A 25,980-nucleotide genomic window follows, 5' to 3' on the forward strand; every position below is an offset into this window, starting at 1 on the left:
TGCGCCCCTGCCCCGAGCACCCGGCCCGGCCCGGCTCCCCTGCTTCCCCTCCCGGCCTCCGCCGAGGGGCGGGGCAGGGCAGCGCGGCCCTGCGCGGGGGCGGCACCGCGCCTGTGCGGCCGGGCCGGGCCGGGCGGGGCGGGGCGGGGCGAGGCGGCCCGGCCTCCGCCTCGCCATTAGCCGCGGCGGCGGGCGGGCTCCGCCCGGGGCGGGCAGCGGGGGGGGTTACCTGCGCGGCGCGGGGCGGCCGCGGGCCGGAGCGAGGCGCGGCGGGGCGGGGGTTGGTGGCGGCGGCGCGGGCTCCGGGCGCTCCTCTTGCGGCAGGCGGCGGCGGCCGGGCCGTGGTGCGCGGCGGCCGGGCCATGGTGCGTGGCGGGCGGCTGGCGCTGGTGGCGCTGGGGCTGGTGGCGCTGGGGGCGCCGGTGTGCGGGGGGGCGCGGGCGCTGGAGTGGTACACGGCGTGGGTGAGCACGGCCTACGTGGAGCCCCTCAGCAACCGCACGGTGCGGGGCAACACGGAGAGCGGCCGCTACGGGGACAGCTCGCCCAAGGAGAGCGCCCAGGGCCTGGTGGGCATCCCCCGCGGCGCCTCGTCCCGCCACATGGAGGGCTGCGCCGCCGACACCGACTACGACGTGCCGCTGCCGGCCGGCGGCCGCGGGCAGCCGGAGGGCGACCCGCCGCCCTGGATCGCCCTGGTGGCCCGCGGGGGCTGCACCTTCAAGGACAAGGTCACCAACGCGGCGCGGAAGCGGGCGGCCGCCGTGGTCATCTACAACGAGGCCCGCTTCGGCAACAGCACCGTCTCCATGTCCCACCTGGGTGAGCGGGGGAAGGGGCTGCCCGAGGGGCCGGGGGGAGGCTGAGGGGCAGCGGGGCGGGGGGGGGGGGGTGGCTTTGTCTAGCGCCGGTCCGGCTCGGTGGCGCGGAAAGCGGCTCTGCGCAGTGAGGGGTGGGCGCTGGGGGGGAGGGTGCCGGAGTCCCCGTTAAAATGGTACGAAGAGCTGGGTTTTCGCTTTCAGTGGCGGTGGGGGAAACGCTGGGACGATCCTCTTGTCTTCCCGGTTACGGCCTGGGGTGTCGGGGAGAGTATGCGGCGAAGCCATCGAAGCGGGCGGCCCCGTTAGTGGCTGCGGCTGGAGGCATCGGGAGGCAGGGTTTAATTCAGAGCTGCCTTTTTGCTTTTGTACCCCCGGCAGAATGGCTACAGCGGTGATAGATCCCGCACGCCTTGCGGAAACATGCCAGGTATCCAGAAGATGCCTTCTGGTGCCTTTGAAGGCATAGCTGTAGCTGCTTGGAAGACAGCTTTTGGTACAGCCTTTATTGTGATAGCTTCATAGCCCTCTTCTGCGCAGGTCTGTAAAGAATGGGAGAGGTACCAGCATCAGGTAATTATTAAATGCTTGCAAATGCGGTGGGAAAACAGGAGCCTAGAGAAGGATGTTGACTTGGCTTGTCTGAGTGTGCTGATGATCTGTAGCCTACAGAAGGGAGCTGTGATTTTTGCCAAGAACCCAGATGTTCTGTCACTGCAGTCTTTGCTTATGACACGAAAGTATTGCTGGATTTTTATGAGCATCAAATGCTTAAGTCAAAGGGAAAAAGCCCTCAAAACTAGGAATACAAAATCTGTTTGGAAGGCCTTGAGAGGAGGATACACAGACAAAGCAAACTAAGTTAAAAATGCTGCAAATGTGTTTCACAGGGTCCTGGTACAATGAGTTTAATACACAGGCCATTGTTCTTGGTCATGAGGAAGGGGAAGACCAGGGACTTGGTTGAAGCTGCATCGTAATGTGTTTCTAAAGAAAGCAAACTTTCTTGAATATGGTGAGCTGAAAATCTCAGTTAGGGAGCTGTTGCTTCATAGCATCTATGATATATCAGGTGAAATCAAGTCTCTCTCCTTGGAGTATCAGGTGGCACCACCTTGGGGGTTGGAAGCATGATAACCATTCCTCTTAGCCTGTTGTTTGCTTGGGTGGATCAGCCTGGCTTGTCTCTTGTGTTGTTAATTCCCTGTGAAGGAAGAGGTGAGATGCTAGGTAAGAAGTACATTAATTTTGATCTCATGTGACAATTAAGGTACTTTGTTGGGTAATAATTCTTTTCTTCTTTGCCAGTTGTCACCTTCTTTTCTCACTGTATTTTTCCTTCAGAGTTTTTCCACATTCCTCTCCATACCCCATCATAGCATCTCATAAATATTATTTGCTCTTTAATGGAATCTATTCCTCCTTTTCTTATCTTGCTTATTTTATCAAGTTTTTAAGATACTCTCTAACTGTACTACAGAAGATCTTGGGCTTACATTCAGGTTTGGACTAGGTGGTATAATTACAGCTATCAGTGGCATAAAGAGAAGTGCTCCCTGACTGCTGGTTGTTTTTTGCTTCTTAAACTGGCAGAATGTTGCTGATAAAACCTCTACCTATGTAAAGATTGTGCTTTGGTATAGTATATATACAAGAATACATTTGTACTTAATCATACTGACTTTGCAGATACGGGCTGAACTTCAGGATGGTTTGGATGGGGGAGGAATATAATAATATAGCACTAGCTCTGATGGAGTCACAAATCTTTGTTTGGTGGTCAAAACTTTCAAAAATGTAAATGTTTAAATTTTTCATTGCCCTTTGGGAATGTAGGGAAGAATTGCTGTTAGTGTTTCACATGTTGGATTTTTTTCAATGGGAAAAGAAGTCTGTGGAAGACAGGCAAGGAAGAATGTATAAGGGAAAGCTGTATTTTACAGGATCCAAGTTTGCCATTCCTGTGAAGGGACTTAAGGAAACAAACCCTGCTTCTGGGAGGAGTGCTGAGAACAAATACCCTGGGAAATTGGCAGTGCTGTGACTAAGCAGTGGAGTTGTATGCATAAGGAACATGCACTTAATGGATTTGCAGTTAGTGGCACTGAAAAAGATATGAGAAGGAGCAGTGGTTATGGCTGATAGAGGCATGGCCTGAATTATGTGAGGGTGATAAACTGGTATCTTTTCTGATCTCAAAGTTTTATCTTAATTTTCCTTCTAAAAAGCCTGGCCTTTTAGCTTCCTGGTGTGTGTGTGATGTGTGTGCTGCTGCTGGTTTTTTTTGTTTTTTTTAGACGTACTCCAACTTAACCAAAAAGAGAGATCCTTGATTAGGCAAAGAAGAGATTTGCTGTGTCTGGTGTCAAAGTATTTGATAAAGGACAAATATTCCAGATACTCTGCACTTCAGTTAATTGTCATGGGTACCTTGTGAGCTTCATGAGTGCAGTGAGTAGGGATTTTAACTGAAGTTTTGGAGCAGAAGAGTTGAGAGTTTGAATATGTAGCCTTGCAATCCTGTCCATCCTCCCAAAAGAAGGTTCTTTGAATATGACTAGAGATGTGTCACATGTTTTTCAGGCCTTTACTCTCTGCTTGAATTACGTTGCTCAAAATGCTGGGTGAAAACCCCTCTGCAAGGGAACTAATAGTGAAACAACTTCGTGTGTAGCTGAAGAGGGTTTTTATTCCAGTGGAAAGTACTAATTTTACCTGAATGACTCAAGGAGTTGCACTTCAGTTACTGAATGCAAATAGTATATACTCAAACTTCAGTCTTACAGGCATATAGACTTGTAGGCAGTCTCAGCTGTTCATTTTTGGTGGTGGTGGTGATGAACTTTATGCAATACAGAGGTTTCAAATTCCTTTCTAAAACCAAATAACTTTTGTATAGTATTGTAAATATTAGCTGGGAGTGGTTTTGAGAAGAGTCTGGAGAGGCAAGATGTGGATTATTGTGGAGAGTGGACTAAGGGAGTTGTGAGTCTCAGTGCTGCTTGAGAAATTAGGGAGAGGCAGTGTAAAGAAGAAAGGGTCTTCTGGTTCTGTATTATTCCTGATACACTTTGTGCTGGGTATCCAGCCATCTCTGAATCCCCTCTCAAGCTAGGATTCAAAGGCAAGTATGAGGACTATGAAATAAAATATGATTGTGCTTGACATGTGGGTGGAAGGGAGGAAGGAGAACTGGCTACAATAGTTGGAGATAGGTCTGAAGCGGGCTTTTGGTGCCTGGCTTTTGGATTTAAGGTACGCTTGAGACTTAACTAGAGTGTATGACTTCAGCTATGTAAAGTAAATGGTCTTTGATTTGGTGCAACTCTGCCTAAATACACCCAACTTATTTGTTCTTTCAGTGTAGTGGTTTTTTATGCAGGTACATTGAGCAAAACAGATGCAAATGACTTTGTACTCATGGTTCTATAAGCTCCTGCCAGCTCCAGAGTGTCAGTGTCATGTTGGCATGTAGTTCAACTCTTGCTATGTTGCTTTCAGCGTTACTCAGGTGTGTAACTTCTGTATCACTGATGCTTTCTACTGAGAACTTCTGGTACTGTACCACTGAAAGGACAGAACTGAAATCAGTGGCTTGCTTGACTTTTAACAGTGACTGTATGATGTTGAGCTGCTACATGCTTCTTAAGAAGCAGGAGTATCTTCAAAATGCTTAAGCGTCTTTTATATGTAAGAGTGCATACATGTTGGAAACCCATGTGGAAACAGGAATGTGCACCAGTGTTGATTGTTTGACTATTCTGGTTACCCATCCTCCTTCTTGAGGCAGGTGAAATCATAACATCCGCCAGGGGTTTGGTGAGATGAGGTTGGAGCAGATGATTGAGACAGAGCTTGTAATCGGATTATTAGTGTACTGTTACACGTTTGGTAAAGATTGGAAACATTTGTTTGGACCAGGAGCTAATGAGAACATTAAATGTTAATTGTGGCATATCAGTAGGGTGCCTGTGCTTAAGTGGATGTAAGCTTAAGCATTTTTACTAAGGTGCCCAAATGCTGGGAGGTTTCTGGTGTTTCTCATGAGGGCAAAAACTAGAGTATGTCTGCAGCTGGTTTCTGAATGATAAGTTGTTATCTGCAGGCATGAATGGGAATAAATGTGATAGTTTGGGATGCCTGGAATCAAGTTCTGTATGACTTTTTCCTCAGGAGAGTACTAGCTTTTACAAGAGAAGACTACCAATAAGACTGACCTTTCCCTGCTGCAGGAAACAGACCTTCATCTTCAGGGTTACAGATCTTTGCTCCTTTCCATGTATCCTGAGGATCTGCCAGCTCTCACTGCTTTATTTGGATGATAATGTAAAAAAAAAAAAAGCACATAGTTTTCAAATATACCTGGCTCCACTGAAGCATCAAACATTGAAAACAGAACAAATTTACTCTTAACAGAGTAAAAATTGCAAATTTATAAATATAAAATTTATAAATAAAAATTTATTTGTAAATTGTATGAATTTTATAAAAATTGCAAAATTATGAAGTTATAGAAAAATAAAGCCAACAAAGCATGCTCTCAGTAGATATGTGTGTGTGATACTTGGAGTTATTTTATAAATGTGATTTGAGGTCTCCGAGTTGTGTTGCAGTTGAAGAAGCTGATGGAATGACTCAACAGCATTTCAGTCTTTGAGTGATGTGTTTCAGAACAGAAGTCTAAAATTAGTGAGGAATGAGTTAAAGCTCATAATCTTACAGGCTGCTCAGGGCAGCTACTTCTCTGAGACTGCTCTTGTTTCTTATATAATAGTGGGTTGCAATTATTTTTTCTTCCCTGCCTTCTGTCTTGTGACCTTCAAGGCCATTGTGATAATTGCATGTGTATTTAATGGCAGGTTCATCACCAAGTCTTTAAAACTGTTAAAATGCTTTTAAAGGGTATTTGTTTAAAAATGTATGACATCCTCATTTTATTTCTAAAACTAGAAGGTGCCACGGTGTCCAGCAGCCTTTGCACAAAAGTATCCTGACTTCCATTTCAAGGAAATAACTGGCTGATAGTTGGACATGCTAGTGACAAAACAGAGAATGGCATTGCTGATTGTTGTGAGGGTTTGAAATACTTCTTTGTTAGAAATGATGCAGAGAACTAGATAGCAGGATTAAAATGACTCAAGATTTTGGGATTAAGAAGGAAATCTTTATTAATTTAAAAAAAACTCGATACTATCTTTTCTTCCCCAAGCCTGAATGAAACCACATAAATCTTTCCAGCACTGCTGTACCATTAACTAGCCATCCTTAGGCACCCCTCCTGTTACTTGTAATTCTTACAGTTGATTAAGAACATAGAATCTAATGTGATTTATGTATGGGGATAATAGTTCTCAGCAATGTGAGATAGATTTCTGCCTTTATACATTCTTTTTGTGTTAACTCCCTGTGGAGTTGTGCAGGGTCAGAAAGCAAGGAGTGTTTCATCCACTCTTCTTTGACACTCACAAGTCTCCCTGGTGATGCTTTCCTGCTGGTTCAGAGAGGGGAATAATACTAATTAACGATTTTTTAGTAGGCTTGAACTTGTGGTATTGTGTGGATTGGCACATTGTTGGTGAGCAGAACTGATAGCACAATCTAGTTTACTGTGGATTTGTCCTTTTGGTCTTCAGCTTTGCTGCTCTGTGTCTCCTAATGCACCCACCAGGCAAGGCCAGTACCTGCTGGGAGCTGGGTGGGTGCTGTTGGTGAGCAGAGTGGGGTACCTGAGGGGAGACACAGGTCCTTTCCACAGCAGCATCTTTTTCTTTGTCTCTCTGCACTATCTCAAAACTTCCAGAAATGTAGTCCTCTTTGGAAAATCTGCTCTCTTGCTGGGCCTGTATCTGGCAGATGAGCACAATGGTTCTTACAGTAGGTGACCATTAAGTGTGATGGTTGCATAAAGTGAAGCTGAAAAAAGGTAACTGGTGTTGGGATAGGATGGTTATTCAACTAGTATCTGAAACCTTTAGTGTATCATCCAGAGCAGACAGCTTGCACCTTTCAGGAGGAGCTGCTATATATAGAAGTGAAACTTCTGCAAGTTCCCCATGGCATCGTAGCAGAATGGACTGGTTAGCGAGGTGTCACAGCCAGAACAGTTTCAACAAAAGGAGTTTGTTTTAAATATTTCAAGCAAATAACCCTTTGTCTTAGTAGGCAGAGAGGTGGGTGAGCTTGGAATGTTGCTTTGAGTTCTGAAAACCCCCGCTTGTTGTAATGTTATAAATTAGGCAACCATTTCTTTTGACGTAGCTTCTCAGTAGTGAATCTAACATAGCCGGGAGGGAAAAAGGCTTTAAGTCTTCAGTGGGAGGTCTTGTTGCAGGTAGGTAATCTTGTGAGTCTAAAAAGGTAGCTGTGACATTACATCTTTAGCTTTCTGGCTAGGAAAACCTGTCTCTTCTTTCTTCTTCCTCTGCTTTCTATCTGACTCGGGCTTCATTTCACTTCTCAGAGATAGGTGTGCAAAGTAAGCTATGAAGCCATGACTTCCCAAGGATGTATGGCAGTGTTGTTACACACAAAGGACTATTCAAATAAAAATAGAGTAGTGAAAAATGTGGTATTTTTAACTAGTATATTTGTTTGTAGTTTATTTTGTAATACAGAGATTCTTTGATTTCTGCTTGTTGGTCTTGACAATATCTTGTAATTTTTGATGGCAGTATGTTGCTTAAAGGTTTTTTTGGAATTAGCTGCTCTTTCATATGGATAGAGTGCTTTCGAGTTCAAATCAAATGGAAAAATCCTTTGATTCCATGCTCCCAGAAGTGTCCCAAGGTATTTTTTGACAAGTCCTTTTCATGAAGTCTCTTTACATTTTGAATATTTAGTATTGAAGATTTTTCTTATTTCTATGTTTAATGTAATTTAATTTAAATATTGTATCTTTATTCCCTTTTTCACGTAGTCAGTGTAATTTTGCTATGGATTCGGGTTCAGACTTAATTGAATATGTCTCTCTTCATGGCATTCGTATATTGTCTCCGTCTGCAGCTAAAATTCCCACACTGACAAATAAAAGACCAGCTGTTCCTGAGTTGCATGTTAGAGCTTCAGCAACCTCAAGATGAGATGTGTATAACTTGCCTGGTACTTTTTTGCATGGTATCCACATGCTACGTTGCTGTGTGGAATGAGGAGTATAAGAGCTTGAACAGTAAAGATGCATCTATTGACGTTTATCTTGTGCTTGAGAGTTTCATAAAGCAGATAAAGGGTTCTTTACTAGCAAACTGTATATCAAGTTTGCTATGCCTGAAAAGAAGTCATAGGATTTCCTCTAACTTTGCTTGGTGATCTTAACTGAAGGGGCCCAAATTACCATCAAGCCAGAATGCCTAAATTTTTACTGTTATGACTGACTTTTTTTTTTTCCCCCCCTTCCAACAGGAACAGGAAATACAGTGGTGATAATGGTTGGCTATCCAAAAGGAATAGAGATACTGGAGCCAGTACGAAGAGGGATTCCAGTAAAAATGACTATTGTTGTTGGGACACGACATGTGCAGGAATATATTAGTGGTCAGTCAGTTGTGTTTGTAGCCATCGCTTTCATCACCATGATGATTATATCGCTCGCTTGGCTCATATTTTACTATATTCAACGTTTCCTGTATACAGGATCACAGTTTGGAAACCAGGTAATTGGAGATGATGATGCTTTAGAGTATTTACTGTTGTCTTATGTCAATTCAGTTGCCTAACTTGGCTTGTTTATTGGAGCATTATTGAAGATCTCTGCCGTCTTCCTGCTTTACTGTCTGTGGATGCTACTCAGTAATGGTTAGTGAGGCTAATAAGCAGTGTGCTAATTTACATTGCAAGTTTGGCTAGTTATAATTATTAGATACTCCTATGGAGTAGTGGGAAATACATTTAGCCACTTGTCAACAACTGAGTAAAGGCAGCTTCTTGTGTGATTTGTCACCTAACTTAACTTCCTTCATTTTGACATTAAAACTTATTTTCATTCTTCAGTAATTTTCATCCTGAAAGTACTAACTTCCCTAACCAGTTGGGTTTTTTTTATTGACAATAGGCCATGGTAATTTTTTTTCTTAATAAGATCCACAAGTAGTTAGGGCTAGAAGTTTTGATGCTAAAGCTTTCTGAAAAACTATTTTTGATACTTGTAATCCTACCACTCCACTGTAGAGTACAGAATTGCAGCAGACTTGAAGGAGCATGTGTGTTAAGATTCAGATCTCTTGGACTACCTGAAGTGCTCAGAGCAGTGAGTACTGGGAAGATCAGGAAGGAATAACTTTGGTCTTTATTTGTCCCTTCCACATTCCTGTTCTTTGATAGGTAAAAAAATAATAAGCTTTATTTTTTCCCCTGAGGGAAGTACTTAATCAGAGAATTGGAAGAAATGGAAGGGACCTCTGGAGGCTTTCTGCTTCAAACCCCTGCACTCAAGAGAGCAACTTATATGGAGTTGTTGTGGACCTAGTCCAGCTGAGTTTTGAAAATATCTTTGGATGGCACTTCCCTGTGCTTTTCAACTCTTGCAAAAAGGTTTGGTTTCTCCCATGGTCATAAGCAGCTCTACCATAGTTCTCTGCTAACAGTGAAAAAGAAGCACTTCTTTTTCTTTGTAAGCAGTTCTTTTGATTTTTTTATACTCAGTTCTGAACAACAACCAAAAAAATTGTTTCAAATGACTGCTTATTGCATGGATATCCCCTACCTTCTGTTTGACCATGTAGATTCTGGCTTTGGAGGAGGGAGAAAGGGATTTTTTTGTTTGCCTTCAGAAGTCTGAGCTCTGATGTGGACTTGAAGGACTCTTCTAGGAAAATACACAATTTTTCTTTTCACTAACTGAGGGTAACATGGGACTTCTCTATCAATTAAACTTGTGGTCTTCTTGACGTGTTGGTTCCCTTGAGTCTTTTTTACTAAGCTTTAAGTCTTAGAAGTTACATTCTGAAAATTCTTTCAAGAAAACAATTTTGAGAAGTGTTTATAGAAAAAGGAGTGTGTTTTTGTGTTGTAACAGTTGTCTGATGAAGAAAGTTGCTTCTTCCTGTTGGCTTTAGGGTAGTTCATGCTAAGAAAAGTTCACATACTTTACAAATAGTTTAGAGAGTTTTTTAGGGTGACATGGTATTTCCCAGAGATGGGTACCAGAGACTCCTAATAAATTTTGCCATTGGGCTTGTCATCTAAATGCTTATTAATTAAATGAAATTGCCTAGCTTTAGAAGATTACACCATTTTCTCAACTCTCCCTCTTAAAATGGCTATTGAAAACAAAAATTTACAAAACCATGCAAAGTTTGAAAATGTTGTGAAAATCTTAGTCCAGATAAATCTTTAGGAGTCAAAAGCATTCTGGAAACAAAAAGCCACTTTTCTTACCTGAATCTTCTTATGCTTGGCTTACTGACTCCACTATAATTAAACCTTGGGAGTTAAGTATGCCATGCTTTAAAGCAAGCTACTGCATAGCTGCTAAGTGAAGGTGAGGATGGGTATTTTAAGATTTATTCTAACATCAGGTTAGCAGTAGCACTTTGGAAGACCTTCTTGTCACTGAAGATGGAACAGGACTGTGCAAAAAACCCTGAGCTGATACAGAAAGTGGAATAAACTGCTGCTGCTGGTTGGTTGTTAAAGAGACTAATTCTTTTTACTAAAAAAAATTTAAAAAACAAAATACCAATTTTCAGTACTGTAAGTTTGTGTAATTATGTAAGTCATTGTAATTAGCATTACAGAGAAAAGCCACTATTATAATTTTTTTTATTCCTTTATGGTTTTTCATCAGTGAGGGCTGCTGCTAGGCAGGTCAACATCTGTTAATCGAGAGTGTTTAGTTTCTCAGTTTCTAGCAGTAGTTAGCACTTTGTCTTGGAATACAGTACTGCTTTCTTTTCTTACTTCCCCTCTAAGCATAATTAGGTCTGTTACTGTATAGAAGTCCAGTATAGTGTCTCATATCTGTTAAGCCTTTCTTGTTATGTCCTTTGCATAATGTGTCCTTTCAGTGCAAAGCTTTGTGTAACGTGTGAGACAGTGTTTAACTGAGGGGAAGCATTAATAGCTACAAGCAGCCTTTTGACCTGGTGGCCAGCTGTAGGCTGCTGGGCAGGATTCCACCTTCTCTCAAGCTTCTGCAAAACGTGTGCTTGCTCATGGGCTTGCCTAGCTAGAAGGTCTGGTTATATGGCTGTTGTTCCAGTTCTGATGCCTCTAAAGCCTGTTAGTGTCAGCTTTTCCATCCTTGATGCAGGCAGTAACAATAGGAGGCTGTGTATGTCAACTTGGTCTGTGTGGTTTGCACCAGTTGAGTTCATTTTAAGAGCTGTACACTCCTAGATAATTTTTGCTGCTGTGCCCTCAGAATGCAAAACTTGCAGTTCTTTCAATATCTGCTGGCTCAAAGTATTTTATAAACAAATGAGCTAGCCAAAGATGAGTCTTTAAATGCATTCAGAAGTCTGCATGATCCGTATAGAAAGTATTTTAAAAGCTTTGAAATGTAACTCTTAAAACTTAACTAGTGTACTAATATTTAAAATCTTTATTCAAGGGACATAGGAAAGAAACCAAGAAAGCAATCAGCCAGCTTCAGCTGCATACTGTGAAACGTGGAGAAAAGGTAATTCAGTGGCTCCGGTTATTGCTTTATTATTTCAAAACTGTTGTAATGTCTTTATAGATTTCAAGCTGGAATTCTGACAGTGTAACTGTAGTGTGACTATTACAATGTTAGGCTCATTTTAGCACCTTTGCTTAGAAGGCCAAGCTTAAAGCTGAAGAGTCAAATTTTAACTGCTTATGAAATGTAAGGCTGGGTTTTTTTCAAATATCTGGTTATACAGGATGTTACAGGGGACTACAGGGCTGGTGCTGTAAAGATGAGGAAACACTAATATCAGCTCTTGAAAACATCAACAAGTGGATTGCAAAATACTTCCTCGGACCTATTGATTGCACAGTTCTTCCAGCTGATGTAATATTTTGTTTTCTTAAAAACTTCCATCTTTTTATTGATCAGAAGGTCTTAGAAATCAAAAAAGCATTGTAAAATGAAACACTTGTTTAATCTTACGACATACAATACATTAAGGAGCTGTATCGACTTACTTGAAGTATACTTTTAATACATTGAATGTACTCCTAAAAAAAATAAAGCTATTCTAAAAATTAAAACAGCTTTGAAGAAGCTAGCTTTGACAGCATACGACCTAAACTCCTGGCTGTACTAGAATAACTGAAGTAGAAAAAGCCAAGATTTTGAAATAAAAGACTGGTTTTACTTGGAGTTTCAGGCAGCTCTGATCGTAGCTGCTAAATTAGTTTATGACTAGACTTCTGCTACTATGTAGACATTTTTTCCCACCCTTGTGTGTCTTATTTGATTAATTTTTACTTAAGGACTGATTTGCTCAGAGGTGAAAAAGAAGGATAAGGTTTTTTTAATCCATTAATAAAATCAAGGTGAGAAAGGATGTTTATGTCTAAAAACTGTAGAAGCTGTGTTTTAACAGAAGCTGTTCAGCTCAGGTCATGTGCTACAGAGAATGTCTTTAATTTAGTAAATCAGTTTCGAAATGAAAAACCCAACTGGTTTTGAACTTGCCTCTTTTCCTCTTATGCATTCAGCATGTTTAAGTAGCATTTTACAAGTATTTGTGACTTTCAGTTCTAAATTCCATCAAAAGTAATGTCTTCAAAGCTGTGAACAGAGGGATTTCATACTTAGGTTCATACAATGGTGACATTAGAGATAAAGAACAATGGAATTGAATCAAAATTTGTGTAAAGCGGTATCAAAATATAACATCAGTGTAGGAAGAAATGGATGTAAAAGAGTCAAGATGAAACGTATGGTGAGAACCACAAGGAAGCTGTTAACTGCTTTTAAGTTTGTTCAGTAGACATCTAAAAATGATTTGTATTAGAGATTTTTGCACTGTTCTGGGTAGTTCCTTCCAGTCAGTATACCCTTGACTAAAAATAAATAAAATGGGGGAAATTGACTAAGTTGGTATGTGGTATGCTGATCTTAACTATGAGAGCCATGTTAGTTTTGCGAAGTAGAATGAGCTTAAGATTAAAAGCTCTATTAAAAAAGAGCTTTTCTGCTTGGTAAATTATTTTCTTCTAATTATATTTGAATTGGCCTACTATCAGAAAATTTCTGTAACTTAATGATACAGGGTACTTTCATGAAGTAAGGTAAATTTATCTGGAAATACAGTCCTGTCTGGTCTGTAAGTGTGCTTTTTTTAAAAATCATAATGGCCAAAAGGAAATATTTAAAAGAGTATATTTCTCTACTGTGACACAGTATAGTCTTTCATTATTACTTCACTTGTGGTTCAGGTATTTAACTAAAAGATAGGTCAATATTGTAAAAGTGTACTTGCCATCATTTAGATCTTTCAGGAGAAGCTTATGGGATTATAGTAAAATGGATGCTCGTTTGAGTATGTGCTATATATGGTATGCTTAGACTTTGCTTCTTGTACAGAAAAAAAAGCTACTTGTTATAGAATAAACTTTGCTTTTGTAAAAAGTCTTAATTTGATTTACTTGGGAATTTAAGGCATTAATTGTGTAAACAGCTAGAATGCAAAGAAGGGAAAAATTTGCCCTGAACTTGAAAGTTGGCAGTACTAATTCATTTTAGTGTTTGTGGTAATGAAATTGAAGTGCTTCAGTAAGCAGCAAACTTGCTTTGCAGGGGTTGAAAGGGAAGAAGTTGGGTCACTGTCTGTTTTTGAATACTGATGTTTTATACAACCCAGTTAACATGGAATTATTTCTCTTGTATCTGGAGATACCCATCATATTAGCACTGCAGCTATAAGCATGCATTCAAGAAGGCAGTAATACCTGTTAGGAAAGATATTTATTTAACCCTTAGAAAGAAACAAATTGAGATGGGGAAATACTGTGTTTTGACTATATCTCTGGTGTGAGCTTGGAGAGTAGTTTTAAAAACCATGCCAAATTACTACTTCAGTTCTCTTCTAGCTACCAAGGGATATCTGCTAGGATGTGGTAGAAAAAAGTGGGGAAGAAGGGGTTTGCAGTGTTTGACCCCAACAATCTTGTCCTACTTAAGCACTTGCAAGTCTCTGGGACCATCAGTTAAGAATTAGATGGTGGGCTTTCATCTAAGCTGACCTCTTTAAAAATTTCTTCTTATAGTTACTTTAAACTGAAATTTTACTGTGCTGTCATGAGCAAAGCCAGCGCTTGAAACGTAACACAACTACTTAATGTACCGTGTGTATGTATTTAATTAAAAAATTAAGAGTCTGACTGCTTATAATATTTGGTATCACTTGATCAAATCACCCATAGATGGAATCTTGAATTAAATGAAATAGATGTTTGCATTTGCTAAACCATTTTATGCATCTTACATTCTGTGAAGCTAGCTATTGCACAGAGCTTGTTCTGTAATGAAATATGAATGTAATGCATAATAAATGTGTTGTCGTCTTTAGGGTTTAGATGTTGATGTAGAAAACTGTGCTGTGTGCATTGAGAACTATAAACTGAAAGACACTGTCCGAATTCTGCCATGCAAGTAAGTCACCATTCTTTCCTCCTCAGCATATTTTCCTGAAGAAGTGCATGATAAGCTTTCTGGAAACTCTACTGCAAGTTTTATGGCAGAGCTGAAGCTGTGCCATTTGCGTGGCATGTTACACGTTGAGCACTGGGAGACCATGTAGCACTTCATGTCCATGCAGAAAAAATGATCAATTGGAAGAAGTGTAGGAGTGAAGTAGAGCTTTCTTAGTGTTAAGCAGGAACTGTACATTGCAGGACTGGTAGCTTTGTGGTGTCCGTGTCGCTAGTCTCTTATCTCTTATTTCAGAAAGCTAGCATGTAAGAAGATGCTTCCAGAACTATACCTGTCCTGGTAAATTAAGCAGTACCAAATAGTCAAGGTGCTAAAGAAATAATTTTAATTTTTTTTTTTATGTATTCACTTGCACATTCTTTGAAGGCATAGCCTGTAGCTTTCGTGAGAAGTTCTAAAGGGCATTTCTTTTCTTTAGGCACATCTTCCATAGAACATGCATTGACCCTTGGCTTTTGGACCACCGAACTTGTCCAATGTGTAAACTAGACGTTATCAAAGCTTTGGGATACTGGGTATGTTGCATACTTTAATCTTAAAGGTAGAAGTACAGTGCAGGATGATAACCGTTGTTACTTGATGAGACTGAAGAAACTGGGCCAAGATGCAAGAGTAATTGAGTGAGAACCAGAAAAATAGGGGAATTTTATGGGTAAGACCTTAAGCAGGGTATCAAGCAACTTATGAATCCTCTGTTTACTATTCTGTGATAACTAGTTTTTTCTATCTCCAGCTGATGATAGTGAGGAAGTTGAAGCAGAGTTGAGGCAATTTGCCCAAACTGCAGAACTGTAACTTAATTCAGTAGATATAGAGCACATATTTGATCTTGTTGAGAACTGTTATTCCAAGGAAGAAATTACAGTTGTTCTATCTCGAGTGTTTGTGTACTTTCCACATATGCCCAGTGTGCCATCCCTGTAAATAAGCCAGTACTTTGAACCTTCCTAAAGACATTCACCAGGAGTTGGTTAAGTAGAGAAAACTACGTGCTCTCATTTCTTTCTGACAGCACCAGAAAAGGGAGATGAAGACACATGTGGTAGGTTTCTCAGTCACTGTTGATAAGTAGTCTTGAGTTCCACTCAAATGCCATAGGCATGAATGTACTTCTCTACTACTGATCTACAGAAATCTTCAGAAAATACTGGTGTCCCTTGGTTTCAGGGGAAACCTTTCTTCCTCTCACAGACTAGGTCTGCATTTTTATTAGCTTTCCTGTTACTTTGTTGCAGACTTGAGAGATCTATGGAAGACTTTTGAAAATTACTTTTTTGTTTTGTCAAATGTGACCATGCTCTTGCTATGTAATACATATACCAGATTGTGGAACTTGTTTATTAAGTCAAACATGTGAAATAGCTATTATTAATGTAATAATGTTATGTTAGCAGCTTATTTTTTGTTCACATTCAGTTCTTGTCACTGATGTAATTTGTGTTACATGCAGAAGGATATATCCTTTTGTATATACAGGTTGAAAACTGAAATACTAGAGCTTTCAGAATACTTCTATTCCCTCAATTCACGCTGTTGTAGAGAATACTGGTACCAAGCCTCACCAGGAGTAGTACCTCCTCTGCTTGTTAGGCAAAGTGAATGTTGGAAAGCAGGTTGAATGGGGTTATATTAAATACAGAAGCCCAGTTCTTTTTTGTAATAGAATGGAGTAAATATGCCTTGCTTATTCATCAGTCATTCAAGTCCCACTGACGTCAGTAATGTGGGAAATGGTTCAGTGTTGTTATTTTTCTAGCTTAGTTTTCAGTCTGATCCAAGTTGCCCAACCTAGTTCATGGAGTGATTGTGTGAATTTTTCACTGATGGGAGGAAAAAAATATGTGAAGAGCAAGGCAGCTTCTTTCAGCAGTGTGCTCCCTGAGTGACATAACTGCAGACAAGAATGTGCAGCCTTATTATAGAAAGCTACTGAACCTTCTATGAAGAGGCTGAAGGCTTAGTTCAGTTTCATCTTTCAGATGCTTCAAAATTTGTAAAAGCTTCAAGGAGAAATAAGGCACTTAAGTCCTATTACCTAGCTTTTGTTTTGTAAAGAGCAGACTTGAGTGGTCTAGTTCTGCATGATATGATTTCTTACAAAAAAATCCCTGCAGTTCAGCATCTCTGACTGATTAGACAGCATTGTTGAATCTTGTAGTTTCAGTGCTTATTTATTAACTGCTTTAATTTTGGAAACCAAATTAATTTGTCCCCTGCTCACATGTGTAGAGATGAATATCACATGCATCTTAACTTATGTTCAGTGGTAGCATTTCTATACCTTATTAAAATTCAGTACATTTTAAATATGCTGCTTTAGTACCTAAGGAAGAATCAGCCTAGAATTTTTTAAATGTTAAGATTGGCCTTTACTAATTGTTTAAGGAGGGGAATAATGCACATTTTTTTTATGCTGACAGAATAATAGCTACCTGCTTATATATAAATAATGTCAATATATCAATGGAAATAATGTAATGAAGGTAGAATGTCTGATCTTAGGAACAGGATTGTGCAGTTAGGACTTGTAATTAACTTTCAGCACAGATCAGAAATAGCTCACACTATACAATATGTGAAATAAATTCCTTTGCTCATGCTACAGATGATAGTTCCTGCAAAGTGATAAGCCAGTATATTTGCATTTTTGGAACAGACTTAAGGTTAGGCTGGAGGTAGAGGAGGAAGGAAGTTTGTTCTGATGCCAGATGTCTGCTCACCCCAGTAAAAAAAAAAGTCCGAGCTTGCTCAAGTCTTATCATGGAAAACAGCAGGTTCACAAGCTCGTAAAGGATCAGTATGTTTGCTCAGTGAAGACTTGGTATGTGCTGAGCCTGCTCCTAATCAGACCACAGCAATACTGTTGCTGCGGTGTTGAAGTATTCCATCCAAAAGGCTGGCTGGGTTGATTCCTGCTGTTGCTGCTCTTGGCTTTGCAGTGGCTTTGAAAGTGGCTTTTCTTCTGCTTGGCTTTCTTTCTTTGCAGTCAGACAACAACATTGAAAGTAGAGACTGCTTGACAGTGTACCCATGTGCACCTAGATAACAGGTCCCCAAAAATGGTCTTTTTTTCCCCGTAAGGTGAGATTACAAAGTGGTAACCTGGAGAAGTGTAGATGCCTAATGGTAGACAAAAGTGTCAGTTAAATTTATTTATTTTTGAAGGGGGACCCTGAAGATGTACTTGAAGTTCCAATACCCGAATCAATAAGTGGCAGTGTTTCAGTTGGAAGTCTGAGTATTGCTTTACAAGATGATGACAGAAATGACGTGAGCGAATTGTCAGCCTCCTCCACTAATGAATCTGTATTCCAGTGTACCAGTTTAAAAGAGGATGCAGGTGAAACTACAGCGTTGCTTGGTAAGTGAGAATTGAGTTTTATCACTTGACGAATCTTAACACCGTTCATTGCGTTAGAAGAAGCCATTCTCTAAGTGATGTCAGTAGTGTTAGTATTGCAGTGTGGACGAGCTGGAGAAAATTGGTCTTGAGAGGGGGGAAAAAATGTAAACAGTATCTTAGGAGGCTTACTTACACAGAGAATCTTGAGAACCTTAGGTAAATGTGAGTATTCTTGCCAGAGTTTGGATTAATGTAACACAAAATGTATTAACATAGTAAATCAGCAAATAATTTTTATTCTCATTCCTGACTTCTAGATGTGGATGTCAGTAATAACCGGCATGGAGAACATCTATCTAATGGAAATGCCCACTGAACTGCTTCACGGATGATATCTTGAATAGACTGCTGAAGAACTATTATTTTTTATTTAATTAGTATGGACTTTTGTCTAGTTAACGGGAAAAATAACAATGTAAATTATTTTACCTTTCAAACTTTTCTAGCTGGTGTTCCAAAAGGGCTAATAACTAAGAATTTTGTACACAGGAGGATTTTATAAAATCTCCTCTGGATGTCTCATCCTGAAAAAAAGATGCAATAACCCTTTTTCTGTAAGCATTGTTACAATGTCATTGTGTTCCAGAGGGCTGTTACAAAGATGAAGACTAGGCAGTGAAAACAATGTAGAATATCTAATGGATAAATACTTTGGATGCACTATTTACATTCAGTAGGTACACATGGAGAACACTTACAAGACTACAACTTATTAAAATGTTCTGAAAGTTCCAATCTGTTGTAATTGGAGATGGATATTCTTCGAAAAGACATAGTCTTAACCTTGAAGTAATCAAATAATTTCATGGATATGTTGCATATCCTTTTTTTGTGATGAAAAAAATATTGCTTGTTGCAACTTTCCTTACATGTAATGAATACTAATTTGATCTTGTAGTGTGTTCTGCTCAGAATGGATGCTGAGAGAAAAGTAGGCTTTCTCCATCTTGCTAGCTTTTATACTGAATTTGGCAGTAATAGGTTGTGCTAGGTGGTCTTCACGTGCTGAGCATGTAGACTTACTTAGGTATATGCGCACTGGTTGCCTCTTTAAATATTAAACTCAGTAGAACAGAGGTAAAGGGCTAATTATGGCTAAAATATATTTGTCTATTTATAAGAATTTACTTAATTCCTTCTTACTCCTGCTCCGTCCCACTTAGTTATGTACGAATTGAAACGATTCCTTAGGATCTTCAAAGTTTGGTTTTGTGTTGTTTTTATTTTTCTTCCTCTTTTCCTTTGCATAGAGGTGCTGGAATTCTTCTCTTGGATAATTCCACATTAGGAGTTATAACTGAGTTTGCCACTAGCATTTATTCCTTTCCTTTAAATTAGCAGTATTGTGCCTTATGGTAAAACACTGAAGAAACATGAAGCATCTGAGAGTAAACATAAACCCTGGCATCTCTCATTATGACCTCTTATTCAAATATTTATAAGCTGTAAGTGGCATAAGGAATTGCTAAACTGTTTTGTAAAGAAATATGTGTATTTAAAACACTACTTACTAAGAGTGTTAAGTGAATTGTTTAGGATTTTAGCATTATGGTGTTACAAATAATATGCTACATTCCTCAGTTTTCTTCTGTAAAGCTGTTACTACAGGTTGCTTAAAACAGTGTCTTTTAGTAGACATGTGTTTTAGAGTGTGTTTTTGTTTTTAAAATGTATATTTGGAATGTTTTTAAGAAAATATGCAATTCTTTTTCTAACTTATATTTGAGCTTCAGTAGAAGCAATAACTTTTTTTTTTAATTTTAGAATGAATGTTCCAGAAATGACAGAGGCGGGGGAAATATAATCTGAACTTCTACTTTGCAGAGCAGATGTTTCACCCTAAACTTCCTGCAAAATATTCTTATTAATGCCTAGTTTAAAAAAAATAATAAAACTGCCTCCTGGCTGTAGGAGTGTAACTTTTAGGTTTACTGAAAAATTGTCAGGTTGTAGTTCTGATGTCACCAGCAGGTGCAAGTTGTTGTGATGCCTTTATCTTTCAAGAAGCACATGAGAATGGAATATGACTGACCATCTCCAAAACTGAACAAATGAAAAAAACAACTAAACCAAACAATGTATAGGGACACTTAAGCCTCCAAAAGAAGCTTATCAACATTTCCAGAACTGCCTTTTTAACTATCTCTTCAATATTAAAATCGAAGTCTTCTCCCTCTTCCTTAACACAAAATTGAACATTGATGTAGTAAATGTTGAGAGGGTTTAAACTCTAGCTCAAGGAGGAACCAAAAGGCGTTGTCAAGAGAAGTCTTGCCAGTCTGTGGATTGTTTCTTGCTGGTACCTGCAGCGCAATATTCATGCTGAAGGGGAGAAACGTGTAAGTACTTCAGCTTTTACATAATACCTATAAAACTAAAAGCTTTTCTAAAGAATCATAGCTGAGATCTTTCAGAAAGCTGGAAGAAAAGCAGAAGAATCTGCAAATTGAAAAGCGTGTTTATAAAATCTGAAGTGTAAGTAAATACCACTGCCTGAGAAAAATACCTGAGTGTGAATGTTCCTGGAGCGTTTCTAATGCTGGCACGAGAGCGGTTTCATTTCAGCTTTTCATGTGTGTAGTTACAGTTGTTTCAGTCACAGTGGCTTGTATGTAGTTAGGTCTCATAAAGCCTCTGTGCTGCTGAGGAATGATGACAATAAAAGGCCGAATTGCAGTGCCTCCAGCAAGCAGTTTGCTCTCCATGGAAGCACGATGACAAAAATCGTCCGAAGCGAATCATTAGTCTGACCTCAGCCAAAAAGCTGACAGGCTTTGGCAAAAAGTGGTGGGTTAAAAAGTCCAGGACAGGAAAGAGAAAAATCTGTGGAGCTTAAAACAATAGCAAGAGAGGATTAGAAATGCGGAGCTTACCACCTACGGTTATAACTCAAAGTTTTGCTTTGAGAGTAAACGGATGTAAGCAGCTATAGGTAAATACAGGTTCCTAGGCTTTACTGATCTGGACTTACTGTATTTAATCTAACTGGTCTTTCTAGTTTCTAGCATTTTAGCTACCAAAGTTTATATGAAGGCTAGAACTAATCAGTCTTTCCCCACTATGAATGTTTTTGCGGGATAGGTGCTGTGTGACTCCCTTCCCTACCATTTTAAGAATATTTAATCTTCCTCTTCCGCTTAGGCTCTGTCCTGCCTAGTATGGGAGTTGATGCTCTGTATTCTGAGTCCCTTCTGTCTCCCCCTGTCCCAGCCCAATTTCCCTTTTTCTAGCATTGCATTTTTTCATAAATCATGCAGGAAGTTGGCTGAGACCTCTGCACTTGTCAGATTTTGGCGAAATCAGTCAAGAGGGTTTCCTACTAGAGACGTTCATGTGGTGTGATTATACAAAGCTACAGGATGGTGCCCACATGGATTGGACAGCCTCCCAGTGGTCATGTTGAATAATCAGCTGGGGAAAATCCCTAACAGGGACTAGGGGATGTTACTGTTGGAGAATGAGTTTTGTTAGTAGAAGGTATGGCTTTGTTAGTTCTGGTATTACTGTTAGGGAGAAAATTTGTAAAGTTCAGGTGATTTTAAGAAGGAGCTATGAATATGTTAAAATGGACCACTCTTTAAAGTGAGATGAGAATCCCTATTTGTTCAGAAGTTTTAGTTTATTAACAATAGTCTACAAATGCCTAATTGGAGAATAAATGTTACAGTAAACTGCTTAAACTGATTTCAGCCTTCACACTTGATAGCAAGCAAAAACAAACCATAGACATATCTAAATGCATGTTAAGAGTGAGTTTAAATACCTGCAGCGTGAATTTAACTAGAAAATATGTATTTTCTTTTGCCAACTACTCCAAGACTAGGTGGTTCTTTGGCTCTAAGTAGTGCTTGGATGAGATTTGCAGGTATGAGAGAAGTTTAATTAGACAGCCGTAACTTCTTCCCCCTGCCCCTCACCCACCTTGAGTATGTGAATGTAGTCCAGTAACCTGTTGTCAGTAATTTAGTGCTTGATTCTGGAGGTGTGCCAGAGGAATTGCAGGATAATTTAACTACAGTGAGAAGACTTTTCATCCATTCTGACTTAATAAATTGGGCACTGGTATATTCCTGTCAAAGCTGGGCTGTGACACTTTGAGAATTCCAGTCCTGTGCCACGGGGTAACTTATATGAGGAAACATCATTGCTACAACTTTTATCAAACAGGCAAAGACACTTTTTAAAAATAATTTCTTGATTAAAGATTGCTTGTCCTGGTTTTCTGCCTGGCCTTATAAGCCATCTCTAAGACTAGGCAGCTTCAGGTGTGTGCAGAAAGGAGCCTAGCAAGTGCACTGGGCACTGGCTATGTGATGTTCTTCAGAGGATGCCTGAGGCAGTATCTGCACTTCTATCAGGATCAAAGGCAGAAGAAGAGAGTCCTCCCAGGATGGCAGCCACGGCCAAAGAGGATATGACCGTTGTGATCTTTCAGCTTTATACTGAGTATGACATGTATGGGATGTAATACTTTAGTCAGTTTTGGGTCACCTGTCTGGTCTGCTCCTCTGCAGGAGGGCTTGCAGGTGTGACCCCTTTTCTGCCCTTTCATTTCTGGCATAAGCTTAGCAGAATCAAGCAGTGACCTTAGTTGCTATTGGAGTAAGTGTAAGCAAGGGCCTTTCTGCATACCATTCTCCAGCAATAACTAAATGTTGAGTGTTACTAGTTCTAGAAGCAGACACAGACTGAAAAATATGCTGTTAACTTTGTAAAGTACAGTTACTTGGAGGAGACTTAACTGGAAAGTACAATTACCAAAAAGAAATTTGATTCTGTCCTGGTTCAAGCAAGGACAGTGGGTTATGATGAGCTCGATCAGAAGTGAAAGGTGTTGGTTTTACATTATTATGGCAACAGATAATGCACAACAGGTCGGGCTACTTATTTAACTGCCCTGTAAATGCAGACTTCTGTTCAGACAAGTCTAGACATGCAACTAATGTTAGCAACACCAACTGTACTTTGAAGTGTACAGTAGCAGGTTAAGAATGGCATTCTGAGTTTGTGGGATATTTTTCAGTTGTTGCCACAATGTGTAATAAAGATTCTTTTTTGTTACACATCAGCATCCCAAGTGTTCAGTAAAATTGGGAAGTCTAGCTCAGCAGAGCCTGTGTCGCATTCTGAAACAAGCTGGTAATTATGGTATTGTGGCAATAGTTAGGTGGGTGTTTAGGGGCTTTGTTTGCTTTTGGTTGTGTTTTTTTGTTTGTTTCTGTGCAGTTTTGGGGGGTTTGGGTTTTGGGGTTTTTGGGTTTTTGAGTGGAGAGGTTGTGTGTGTAGTTATCATTGGTTTGATTTCTGGCATTTGGCATTGAATGCAGTGTTCCTGTACTAGACAAAGATACTGAGATCAGTAAGAATATACTGAAATCTAGTAGAGAGTTCAGCTGGCAGTATCTCATCAGGTTAACCTGAAGGGAATGGATTCTTGGTGTTGGCTGCCAGGTGAATCAAATTGTGTTGGCAGCTTGGCAAGAGATCATTCTCTTCTGTATGTCTCCTGTCAGCCACCAGGCTGGGTGAGACCTCACACAATGGCTTGGACAGGATTAATAGCTTGCAGTTATGGGGAGAGAGAGTGGTCCTTTCTGCTTGCTTTTTCTGCTTCATTTGCTTTTCTCTGTCTCACATCCAGATTAAGAGTGTGTGATAAACTAATGCATCTTAAGTGGCAGCAAATTAAACCTGTCAAAGCTCTATTTTGATAAGCTAGGAAACGGAATATCCTTACTGTGCAATTTAGTTTTAGAGCTGGGCAAAGGGGATAAGGTGGGGTGGAGGAGGGAAGACCAAGACTCTCCCCTTGGGTAAGCTGAAGAGGTGCATTTTTATAATAGGACCATGATGAATTACAATTGCTGAAAAGGAAGATGGTAACAGGGTGTGGTGTATGTATGTTTTAACCATGGCTATAAAAATTGAAATGTCTTCTGTCCTAAAGACTGATCTTTATTTGATGTGTTCTTTTCTCTCATAGGTGATACGTGAAGATTTGGGAATTGGAATTGTAGATTAAACATGCACAAATCAAGCTGAAGGCTTTTGGTTTTGTTCAGTATGGGTCCTGATCTCTCTCTTCAGATATCCTGCTGTATTACAAAACTTGATTTGAGAAAGTTTTAAAAGTAGAATGTCTCTATAATTGCATGTGTTTGTGTGAAGAATGCATTGCCTGGAAAATGTTCACTTTACATCCATTGGACCTGAAGCTACTTTTCACCATCTGAAACATGGTAATGATCCTGCATTTTTAAATGAGTATATCCTACTTAATTCAGAAGAGCAAATTCTTTTGAGTTTCCATTGTTTTGTTAGTCTGAAGCTTAAGTCCAAAACTTTGAAGCCAGTTACTTCTACTACAAACATAACTGCAGAGAACGATTTGAACTTGCTAGTCTGTCAGCAACAATTCACAATGAACTGTCTCTTACTGTAACCTTGTGCTAACTTGGTTACATTGTTTGAATTAAGCACTGGACTATGTCTTTTCCATTGTGTATGTACAACTGTAAAAATGTCAAGTTATGCATTGTTGTTGTAACTTAATGGCTAAAAGCTCAAATTCCATAATAAATTATACAGACCTTTTAAAAGCAGTGTCTGAGAAGCTTGAGGGTTTTGTTTTCTTTGCTACACCTACCTAAATGGTCTGAGACACCAAAGTAGCACAGCAAAATGCCAGCTTTACTTCATTCTGGGTAGCTATGGGGAAGAGCCTTTCTGCATGTTGTAGCTTTCCCTGTGTAACCGATCCCCAAGTGTGGTGGGTTAACCTTGTCTGGTTTCTAGGTAATCCAGCCCGCTGCTCTCCCTTTCCTCAGTGGGACAAGGAATAAGATGGAAAAACTCATGGGTCAAGATAAGTGGGCAAAACAGACTTGATTAAAATTAATTTCAATTTTCTGCTATTTAAAAATAGAGAGGGACAGTGAAAAATAAGGACATAAAGTAAAAGCACCTTTCTTTTCCCCCTAGACTTCTAAAGCTTCCCTTTACTCCCTGCCTTCCTTGTGAGTGGCAGCAGGGGGCTGGGAAAAGAAGGTTGGGCATAACATTTTGTCTCTGCTGTTCCTTCCTCACACTTCTCCTGCTCCTGGGGAGTTCACTCCCATAGGCTGCAGTTCAAAAAGAACTGCTCCAATGGGGTTTCTCTCTGTGGGGTGCATGGAATTATCAGAGGTGTCACCAGCCTGGCTGAGGGGCTCACCTGTGTCACCAGCGCAGCAAATTCAGTAACAAGTCTGAATGTTTTCATCAGTGCACACAGAGCTCTGAAATTAACGGGCTGAACCTATTTTCTATGTATACAAGTACAGGACAGAAGTGCCTGTGATAAAAAAAACCACTAAAACTGTTCTTGATAATTGATTTTTTTTATTACAGGACAAATCCAGGGATTGGGGATTTATGTATGTCAGTACAACTAAAGCAAATGCTAAAAAGGCAGAACAGTTAGGCTTTTGCTATGGTGTTATGGTAGCAGTTATTTGGGTTTTTTTTGGCAAGGCTTAGTCTTTCAAAGTAATTCTGTAAGTCATAAGGTAGATTGCAATGTTTTGCAGCAGTAGTAATTGGTTCTCTGATGGAGCCTACTACTATGTTATAAACTGAATCTGTATAAAATGGTCTTTTAACCATGTTTTTGAAGAGGACTAATAGTACATAGATGATAGTCAAATTGTACTTTAGTAGATGTAAAGCATTAAGGTACAAATTTTAGCACATGAACTAGTTAAACTGTTGCTGCTAATGATGACTTACAGCAGATGTCTTGGGTTATAGAAGGAATGTCTAGAATTGGAACAGACCTTAAATAAATGCTTTTAGTTGGCCTAATACATCTTAACTTGGGAAGCTAGAGAATTCTAATCCCTAATGACTAGAGAAGACTTCTCCCAGGACTTCATACCAAAAGATTATGCTGCATGAGATGGGAGATGGATGAGATTTTCAATCCAAGCAACTTAAATTACTTACAAAGAGAAAGCCGAAAGACACTCTTGACCTTGCATTATTGATCTTGCATTTTGTAAAAGCTTGAGGAGCAGATGTAATTTAAAACAGCTTTCACTTATCAAGCAGAATTAAATTAGAACTAGCTTGCTTTTCAAACTCTTCAGTCTCAGGGCTTA

General features: G+C 39.8%; 1 protein-coding gene and 1 non-coding gene across 2 annotated transcripts; both read left to right on the top strand.

Moving 5' to 3' along the window:
- Positions 1-347: 347 nt before the first annotated feature.
- Positions 348-24,444, top strand: RNF149 (ring finger protein 149). Its single transcript, XM_051626893.1, has 8 exons — positions 348-822; positions 8,217-8,467; positions 11,365-11,433; positions 14,297-14,379; positions 14,858-14,954; positions 17,605-17,800; positions 18,100-20,181; positions 23,826-24,444. Exons 1-7 carry the CDS (start codon positions 363-365, stop codon positions 18,156-18,158), a joined length of 1,215 nt encoding a protein of 404 aa, XP_051482853.1. The 5' UTR covers positions 348-362; the 3' UTR covers positions 18,159-20,181; positions 23,826-24,444.
- On the top strand, positions 20,484-20,599 carry LOC127380323 (small nucleolar RNA SNORD89). The gene has a single exon (XR_007888481.1). It is a non-coding gene; the product is annotated as a small nucleolar RNA SNORD89 (small nucleolar RNA).
- Positions 24,445-25,980: the final 1,536 nt, after the last annotated feature.

This window comes from Apus apus, chromosome 1, assembly GCF_020740795.1.
Source record: "Apus apus isolate bApuApu2 chromosome 1, bApuApu2.pri.cur, whole genome shotgun sequence".
In the NCBI taxonomy this organism is placed as follows: domain Eukaryota; kingdom Metazoa; phylum Chordata; class Aves; order Apodiformes; family Apodidae; genus Apus; species Apus apus.